Below are 10,302 nucleotides of genomic sequence, written 5' to 3' on the forward strand. Positions count from 1 at the left end.
CAACAACCGGCCCAGCGCGCTGAGATTTAATCTGTCAACTCGCCATATCAGCTTATCATTTAGAAAATTTATTAAAAAAATAAAGTTTCAACACTGTCGAATATCTGTCTTGATATGCACCGTTGTGGTGAAAACACACTTGTAGCGAAGTCCCGTTGTGTAAGACGACCACATCAATCTAAACAAGGGAATCTCGAAAGAGAGTCAGTCACCACGTCTTTATTTCTTCTGACGGCGCTCGGGTGCAAAGAACGTCTTCAGCATCAGTCCGGCTGGGTAAGAGGTGTGTAAATATGCGTCTAGTGTGTGAACAAGCCTTGCTGACAGTGAATGTATAGGTGTGTGTGTGTGTGTGTGTGTGTGTGTGTGTGTGTGTGTGTGTGTGTGTGTGTGTGTGTGTGTGTGTGTGTGTGCGCGCGATGCATGTACTGGAAAGATTTTTTACGTTAAGCACGCTGCAGATTAAAGGCAGAATGCTGTGGCGTCTTCAGGAACGGAGAGCTGACTGAACACAGCGAGGCGTCTGCCGCTGCTGTCGTTGTTACCCCCACCTGAGTCTGAGCCACTGAAAGAGCTAGCAGAGCTGCCTCCATCTTGGTCCTGGTCTGACAGAGACGTGTACGACAGGGATCGGGCACCCAAAGGCCCTGGAAGGACCCCTGCAGTGCTTGGACTCTGCCTGAGGGAAGGCGAACCAGTTGGAGACAGTCCACATGGCGAATAACCGGAGTCAGGAGATGGCAGGAACGGAGAGCGAGGGTCAGCTGGTGTGGTCTGACCCATGTGGGGTTGATAATGGAGAGCGGAAGAGGCCTCGAATGCAATGTCCATCTCCAGGAAGGCATGGGAGAGGAGGTCGGTGATGTCAGCGCAGGAAGGAGGAGAAGCTGATGGAGCCTGGGTGACAGTCGGAGCGTGACCAGTTAGGAGGGGCTGAAGGACGTGTTGGGGAGCAGAGGGAAACCCAGCAAAGCTGAAGCTCTGTCGGACTAGAGGAGGCCTGTTGGATGGGAGAGATGAAGGCAGTTGGTGAGGAGTGTTGGAGGAGGAGGAGGAGGAGGAGAATGACGTGGAGCGAGACCTTTCCTCCTCGCCATTATGGACAAAATGGCAGCGAATCCCGTAGGGGCAGAAGCCAATGGTATGAAAGGTACGGCATGGCTCGGTTTTATACTTGGGATGTCGGTTAAGATCGCGCAGCTCCTCCGGCCCGTGAGCAAACTGGCACTTCCCACCATACTTGCACAAGCCATTCTCAGTGAAAGATCGACACAGTTCGGTTTTGTAGCGCGACGAGGAGGAAGAGGAGCTGGAAAGCGATGAGGTGGATGAGGAGTAGCTGGTGTTGAGAACTATGGGGCCCAGGTCACTTTGGGAGGTCTTTAGGTCAGGCCAGCCAAGACTCGCTGCTTGTGTGCTGCTCGTCTCCACCATGCTGACAGAACGCTGGGAGAGGAAACCGGACTTTGCCCACTGTGTGGAGTTACCGAGTTTGGGTGTCGGAGGACTTTCTGCTTGCTGCCCCCAGTGGCCGGAGGTCAAACACAGACTGTCTGAAGGATCGCTGGAGAGGCAGGGCAGCGACGACAGGGAAAAGGAAGTGTTTCTGTACAGCTCTGGTGTGTGACCAGGCGTTCTCGCTGTCAGACTGAGAGACAGAGGTACTCTGCTCTGCTCTCTGAGGTCCAGTCTCAGTAAATTCTGGGAAAAGAAAAAAAAAAAAAAGTATTCTATAATTAATAAAAGGGATACTTCAACATTTTTCAGAATTGACACATTTGTCAGCTTATATGTTTGAATCACAACTTGCTTTGATCAATACTGATGAGCAACAAGTTCTCCACTTTTTAAATGAAAACTACATACTTTGCAATTATAAAACTGGTTTTGTTGTTCAACAAAATAAATAATAAAATTTGGTGGCGTTGTGTTTTATTTAGGTCATTTTGGCAACACAAACTTAAAAACCCCAAAACGGTTTCTTTTTTTCTTTTTTATTATTATAACAATAATACAATTTTTCAACAGATGTGCCTGCGGTGCCGTTTCAGAGTGCAACAAGGTTTTTTGTCCCCCCAGAAAAAACAGGCTTTAGTCTGTCTGAAGCCCCTGCCTGAAAGTTCAAACTCATTCTTTTTGTTTCAACCATAAACTTAAAAGCTCAGACGAAGTAGAACACCCCCCCACCCCCCTTGTGAGCAGCTTACAGCATGAGCTGGGTTACAGAGAGTGTGGATGGACCATTTACGTCTTTTTGACCATCATTTTAAAGAAGAACAACAAAAAGAGGCAAAATAGTGAACCTGAAGTTTTGTGTTGAAATGTATTTATCATTTTCTTGTTTTTTGTTTTGCTATCTGCACTTCAGTTTGTTACACACTCCAAGAGAAGAGAGAACTTTGTTCTTAGGCTTGAGGCCGCAAGAATTAGAAAAAGTTCATTTTGGTCAGGTCAATTCATACTCCACGAGAAGACAGGAAAACTGCAGGGGGCAATGTCCGATCTACAAGCAAAGGACAATCCATATTTAACAAAAAAAAAAAAAAACTTGTCCGTGGAAGGGTTAGGTTGTGGCTGCGATGGGATCCATGTCTTTTAAATACCACATGCCTCCTACATACTTCCATACTTTCTCACTATCTCGAACTGTTCTGTTCAACCTCCCATCAGCAAAAATGCAGAAGCAGCAACTTTCTGCTCAGCTTTTCCACATGAAAGCAGCTCTATGATGCGATTTCTAGTTTTCGGAGCTTTCTACAGTGTTGAATACATATGAGTGGTGCAGTTTTTTTTGTTTGTTTGTTTTTTTATCATCGAAACACACGTTTGAGTTTTCCAGCAGTCCCTACTTCGGTTTCCACGGCGACAGAAACAATTGATTTTAGAGTTTTTTTTCTACTTCAACTTTTAGAAAAGTCATGGGGGAGGGACTCAGTCATTGGTCATCTTCTCTAGGCTGTGCACGTTCAGGAGAAGAAGAAATCCCACTTGTATCAGTGTTTACAAATTGCCAGTTGACATGGCAGTGAAGGGACAAACACTGACCTCAGGCGCATGTACAAATGCAGACTGGAAATATTAAAGGCTCAGTTATACTCATGTGACATGTGCATTAGGTAGGTTACACCTCCACCGTTGTACGCCTGCTCTAAAGAGGCTCAACGCATCCCTCCCCAAACCAGACATGTAGTCCGGCTATGTGACCGCAGGGATGAGGACATAATCCCTTGTGATTGGTTAGAATCAGATCACGTGTTTCTGGATTTTTTGGATCTTATTGCTGAATGACTACAGATCCAGAAAAGAAACTTATTTCTTAGTGAAACTGCATTGCCAGATGCTGTCATACGTAGGCTATTTGTGAATTTTTCTGCGTGAAATAAAGACACAACACTGTTACCCTACGTTTAAGTATATTCGCACACTTCATCTGAGTCAGCTACACTGACCCATGCTTAACTATCTTAAGAATGTAGTTTGCAAAAAGAAAAAGAAAAAAAAAGGAGACGTTTTCTGATCCATAAAGATAATATTTCCATAGAAGGCATACTCCACAGGTTCAATAAGTTCCTGAAGAATACAGAGAATATAACGACATGACTATGTAGTTGATTGCTACTGAAAAGGAAAGCAGTTTTAAGAAGGTTCTGAGGTAAAACAGCTTTTTTATGGTTTTAAAAAAAAATCAGTTTATGGTTAAAGCTTTGGTCAAAACCCAGATGCACATAATCCAATCCTTGTCGCTGCCCCGTGGTGGATACTTTGTGCGCAACAATAATTTTGATATATCACATGTTAATAAATGGTAAACATACTAAAAATATTTCAGATTCAGAATATGAGTTGGCACATATACCAGGTGATGTGTTTAGATCCAGTTACGCCAGTGTCATTTGCATCCACCTTGATCATATGGTTAACTTTAAAAAAAGCGTTGTTTGGATGCCAAACAAGTTTGACCTAAATCAACCTATTAAGTCAATGACAGTGTTAAATGCATTTTTCCATGCTGTGTATTAATAAACAACTTGTGTATTTCCTCTGCTACACATCAACAAATCAATGACACGACCACAGATTACTGTGACACATCATGACTCTTAAAGTAACCCTTCTTGAACCAGCTAACTAATTTACCTTCATTCAAGACACAAGTGCCTTCCCCCAGCTGTTTGGTACTACATCTGTGCCAGTTCATGCATCTGCAAAAACACTCACAGACTCCAAACCTGCACAAAATCCAGCTGTTACTGGTTTTCGTGCATGTGATGCATTTGTATACTTCCAAGCTCATTATTTGGCAATCCACCCAGTTATTTTATGAAGCAACGAAAGTGCAACAAAATCTTTGTTTGCGCAACTTTAGATTTGATAGTTTTAGTTTTACCTCTTCAAATGGCAAACCTACATCCAGGATGTGTTTGGCAAACCATTTGAATTTTGACATAAGGAAGAAATGAATGCAAGTAAAATAGGCTGTGACGTCATGAACAAAAAACGTTTCTGAGGTCATTTGAATGAAAATCAATATCTTTATCAGCACTTTCAACCCGCATCAACAGGTGAAATAACCTGGACTCTGTAGTTTCTATTAAAAAGCTGCAACATGTTGTGAATCAGTCCAGCTAAAGGAGGGTGAAGTGTTCAACTTTTTACACACATCATCCAGCGTGGTGAACTATTTGTGCTACAACACCACGAGTATTTTGTCACTTCAAGCATAGTTAGCTGTGAGGGCTAACTTTTGTGGAGTTTACCAAAATTAATCAGACACTTGAAGCCTTTCTGTCACCAGTAGCATAATGAAACACCAGTTTAAATAGGCTACTGGGCGATCTGACCGTTAACTATGCTAGTTAGTTGATAGGCCTTTATAATTAAGAACCAGCCGCCACCATCTGTGCCACAAGTTAGCTTTACGTCCAGGTTAACAAACCAATGACAGCCAAATGAGTCCGAAAAATGTCTAGGGAAGACGATAAACACAACAAAACAACTTTATCCGCAGCGGGAGATGAAACGTGAAGAGTGAACTGCAGTGTAGCTAGCAAGCTAGCCTGAACACCCCCACCCCCTCGACTCCTGCGAGCCAACTTTTACTTCGCTCAACTTTCTTTGCGCTTTCCGTTTACCTTGCACATCATTTCCTCCAGATCAGCAAACTTGTTGATGGGGTGAGATGGCATTTTGCTGAGTTATCAGAACCTCCGTCCGATCCCCGTCTGCCCCTGCAACGTCAGTCAGACGCGAACAATTTCCTGGCGAGAGTTTGGTCAGAAGTTTCTCTGTGTGTCCTAAACAAGACCGTCACACCACGTGTGGATTTAAAGCCAAACAGCGATTTTAGCCACTCCCACGCCTCAGGGATTCACTCCACAGGTTGTGTTCAACAAATCTGTTGTGTTCAAGAGCTCAGACTAAAGAGAAGGGGACATAGTCAATAAAAAAAAGATCACAAATTCAATAATGATCAATATCAAAATGGAGTACATCTTTAAAAACTAAGCATGAACTTTACATATATACCATGAAAAGCCTTAAAAGGACCTCAACATGTCCATGATATATAGACTAATAGTATTTGGTATATAAATATTTCTTTTTCTTCTTCTTCTGTTTCTTTGGAATACCATACAATACCATACCATATTTATTTATAAAGCACTTTAAAAACAACATACAGCTGACCAAAGTGCTGTACAGAAACAGCAAGGGAACCAAAACAGCTTAAGAAAATAAAATAACAATAAAATGGTAAAATAAGAGATACATGAAAAAGAACAGTTAAAAATAAAATGCAAGGACACAGATGACAACTCAGTCTAGCTAAAATGCCAAAGAATAAAAATGTGTTTTTAAACGGCTTAAATGCAGACTTGATGATGTAAAGCTGTTTGGGTGATTTTATTACAGGGGAGAAGGAGAAAGGTGTCAAACAAGTAATGGCACAAGGAAATCAAAGAAAGGTTTGAAAACAGGGAGCTATATGAAACACATAAAGAAATGTGCAAGTTAGCACAGATCGGAAAAGGTGACTGCAAGAACAACATACAAAAAAAAAAGACACATGAGACCTGAACATGGTTAAGGTCTGTCTAAGCCTGTGAGACAGAGGTAAAAGGCAGATGTGTGAAACATTTCATTGCACAGCAAAGGAATGGAGATATTTGACAGTCCTCACACAGAAACATGTTTGAGTCATTGTTTCTGCAAGATATCAAAGAAAAATGCATTTTCTTAATGTCAAATCTTGCATTTGCTGACTTTAGACTGATTGAATTTCCCCATGGGTATAAATAAACTTTGATTTAATTTGATTTTATTGTAATCCTGAAATTGAGCCTGGAAAAGACTGTTTAACTAATTAAAACCTTATTAATCTTATATCCCTGGTACTACAGTCGGTTCTCACAAAGAACAAACACATGCATATGGGTCTGTCAGGAGTGAAGTTGTCACACCCCTGGGGTTGTTAGGAGAGTTGAGACAGCATGTCCACCTGATGTGCAATAACTGACTGCAGGGAGGTTATTCCACGTTGCTCTCAAATATACAGGTACTGCTAAAACCTAGACTGGGAGTGTGTATGAGTTCTTTGTTAGTTTGTTTTACCAGCTTTAAAAATCAACTCACACATTTGTGGCCTAATCTGACATGTGTTAAAAAACCCTTTTTAAATGCATGTTAGATAATGCACACAGCAACAATGGTGAAGCCCTACCTACACATTAGCACCAAGAAGAGCTCTGAAATGTCTTTTTCTTTTATTTCATTTTATTTTATTTTGTTTTATTTCATTCTATTTCATGTGTAAATATGTTTAACTCAGCCAATCCTGCCATCACAAAAAATCTGCAAGTACTTGAATCTTACTTATTGCCATAAGCCCTCTTCACAAAGATGAGTTCAGCTTGGAACAAAGACGGCTAAAAAGCTTTGTTTTGGTCCAACCAAGTGGTTCTTATTAGGTGTGTGTGTGTGTGTGTGTGTGTGGATACACATGCCTGAGTATTTAAATTCTCCCCCCGCCATGTGATGCAATAGTACAGATTCGATCTGCAGCCTGAAAACTGTGCCAGCCACCTCAGCTGTCTTGTGTAAAGTTGTGTCATTTGTGACGTCAAACTGGTGTCCCTCCAGAGACATGTGGGGTTAAAAGGGAGATATTTTGGAGCATGGTAATGTATGCACATTCTAACATAAATCTGACTGCAACTGTTGACACAAAGCAGTGGATATTTTCGGGGATGCTTTTGTAGAATCGGTCTGCCTTTAAACAAGTTTTGTGATGCTGGAAAGAGATGTTAATGAATTACATGATGTCAGTTTACGGTGGACTGCATTTCTGATAGAACATCTAAATACATCTTTAATGCATTTTGAGAGACCTTGTTTTGCTTTAAGTACTGAGTATTGTTGTGCTTGTGTCTTTTCTAGGGGTTGACCTGTACTTTGCTGGAAGTTGTACAAACTAAAAAAAACAAAAAAGGCAGTTTTATCATTAAAGCTGCAGCTGCACCAGTTATATTTATGGCTGAATTACAGGCTTCATATAAAATAGAAAATGCTTCTGGCCAGTTGGTTCTACTGGTTTCTAGAAGGGAATCATCTGTTTTAGTCTAAATTTCCAAGATGCTTAACCTAGATCAGCCATCTTTTCCCAGGTCATTTTTCTTTTACCTAGAAGATCTTCAATTACCTTTAGCTATACTGAAAAATCCATCAGAACTGCTTAACATGAGCAACCCAACAAAGTCTGAACCAAATAATCCCAAACTTTTGGTCCAAATGTGAGGGTTCTCTGACTGTTATTGGGACAGGGAATCTCTGCAGAATACAACATGCTGGTTGCAGTTATGCTGTCGATGAGATTGACTCAGTGGCATGATGGCCAACCAAGCAGGCCCTAATCAATCCATTGTATATGAGCTCCAGAAACACAGAGCTTCACTATTTGCCCATTTTGTTTTGTTTTCTACTGGTTCAAAGTATCCTTTCACCAATATTGGTTTTTTTTTTTCAGAATGTTTAATTTTATTGTTGTTTTCAAATGTTCATCCAATTACTGAACTGTCGTGTTTATTAGACTAATTATTGTACAGTAATGAACTATGAGCTTCAATCAGCTTTAGTTCCAGTACTGTGTACTCAAAGACGGCAGAGTGAGAAAGGTTTCTGCAGTTTGAAAGCACTTACAGAAAAGTAAGTGCTTTCAAAAGTGTAAGTGAAAAACCTCCAAAGAGTTTTAGGTTTAATGGAAACCTTTCTCAGATCTGTAAGTCCTTCTACTCTATCAAGTATGGATGACGGCTAGAAGCTGATGATGGCGTGAATGAAAAACGCACCTACTACACCACCATGTTGTATCACACAGGTGGAAAATTTCAGCTTCAATTCTGACAATATCTGGTAGTTTGTGACTATACACAAAAATGTGCATTCAGTAGCCGTTGTGTACAACACCAATATTACCAATGATGTCTGATTTCTAACCCAGACATTAGACATTGTTCTAATTAGTGCAAGTGCTAAGAGGTTTGGTTTATGTAAGCACATGTATGGGAAAAAAAAATCTTTCCTTTTTATTTTTGCTGTACAAAAACACATTAATCAGATGTCAACAACATAAGTGGTCCCCTTTATTAATTTGGTTTCGTCAACAAATTTAAGCTGTACACAGGCAAAGTAAGTTTACTTCTGTAAAAGCAAAACTTCTGGGGATTACTGGGAATATGGGTGAGGAGGAGGGTTTTCAAGGACGGGGGGGATGGTAGGAAAGAGGAGGTGAGAGATTTGAAAGGGAGTTTCTTGCTTCTTGTTGAGTCCAGCTGGGCTAAAGAGCCTTTGGAGCACAATGAGCTCAATGAGCTGCAGAACCAACTAACAAACTAATGGCCCGCCCTCTGCGACTCTACCCCCATGCACACACATGCACAACACACTCGCGCACACAGTGGAAATAGCAGAGGACGGTGAATTGGTGGGACAGCAGAGCTTGTTAGAAGGAGAGAGATGGGGGAGAGGATAATTGATGAAGGGGGGAGGATTGGGCCTATTTAGGGGAAACAGGGGAAATGAGAGGGGGATGTAGATGAAGGTATTGAAGGGTTGAAGGCTGAAGAATCAGAGGCCAGAGAGGGTTTCATTAAGATGGGATCTGCAGGTTTTTTCAGGAGATTTCAGAGAAATAAACCAGCTGTATAAAGATGAGCCATGAAGCACATTCAGTTTCTTTGTCACACAGTCTCTCCGCTGTGGAATAATTAACCAAGTCTGAACAAAAGTATGTGCTGACCAAGCATCAAACAGATACTGGGTCATCCTCTGAGGTCTCACTGTTGGTTACCATTCTGGACTAAATCCATTTACACGCTTTAGAAGTGAATGCGTTTGAATAATTGATTGAAGAAAAAAAAGAAAAAAAAAAAAGAAACCTAAACAAAAATATTTGCCAGAACTAACAATAATGAACCGATGAAGACTGGAGAGGATGCATAAGAGCTGTCGGATAGGTGTGAGAGATGTACTGAAGCATAATTAGACCAGATTATGAGAGTTGACTAATTGAAAATCACAATATTGTCAACAGCATGAGTGTAAAAGTTCTGGCAATGTGCTGAATAAAACAATGACACTTTTTGATTTGCACTGTGTGTGTGTGTGTGTGTGTCAGTGAGAGCTACACACACACAGTTGCACCCTCAGCCTGTTGAAGCTCTCATGATCAAACTGAAGTCATTCCTTTACAGACCCAGACGGGTTAAATCAGATAAGAGGCTACAATTACCAGTGAAATAATGAGGAGAAGGAGGAGGAGTTGGTCAACCTGATGAACATCTGCTCCTATTTTCCTCCCCTTTCTTCAACCCCCTACTCACCACCTTCCTTATTTCACTATATGCCCCCTGCGCCACTCACTTGCGTGTGCGTGAGCATGTCTAGTGTGCATCGTGTTAAGATTGCCTTATGAACTTTTGATTGGCAGTTTCTCCTTTAATACTACATGAGCAGTGTTTCCCTCAGTTTCATTAAATCTTAGCATCTATGATCAGTTAATCAAATGACAATAATGTTAGAATTTTTTGGAGAAAAAAACAAAGTTAAGCAGTACAATGATATATGGGACTATAGCTACCAAAGCCCTCTGAACAAACAGACATGGCTGCACTTGGATATCCACTAAAATGCAAATAAATAAAACTCTATTTCTCAATTCCCTTTTATATGCCCCACTCCCACTCTGACCCAAACACACAAGCACATCTCAAGAAGCACCACACAGTAGGATTCTACTCATGGGGC

General features: G+C 41.2%; 1 protein-coding gene across 1 annotated transcript; it reads right to left on the reverse strand.

Annotated features, from left to right (window-relative positions):
* Positions 1-462: 462 nt before the first annotated feature.
* On the reverse strand, positions 463-5,241 carry LOC306760664 (mRNA decay activator protein ZFP36; the record flags this gene model as incomplete). Its single annotated transcript, XM_079246618.1, has 2 exons — positions 5,133-5,241; positions 463-1,701 (listed from the first exon to the last, which is right to left on the reverse strand). Exons 1-2 carry the CDS (start codon positions 5,184-5,186, stop codon positions 463-465), a joined length of 1,293 nt encoding a protein of 430 aa, XP_079102744.1. The 5' UTR covers positions 5,187-5,241.
* Between the last annotated feature and the right edge of the window lie 5,061 nt (positions 5,242-10,302).

This window comes from Telmatherina bonti (assembly GCF_933228915.1).
Source record: "Telmatherina bonti genome assembly, chromosome: 9".
NCBI classification, from domain to species: domain Eukaryota; kingdom Metazoa; phylum Chordata; class Actinopteri; order Atheriniformes; family Telmatherinidae; genus Telmatherina; species Telmatherina bonti.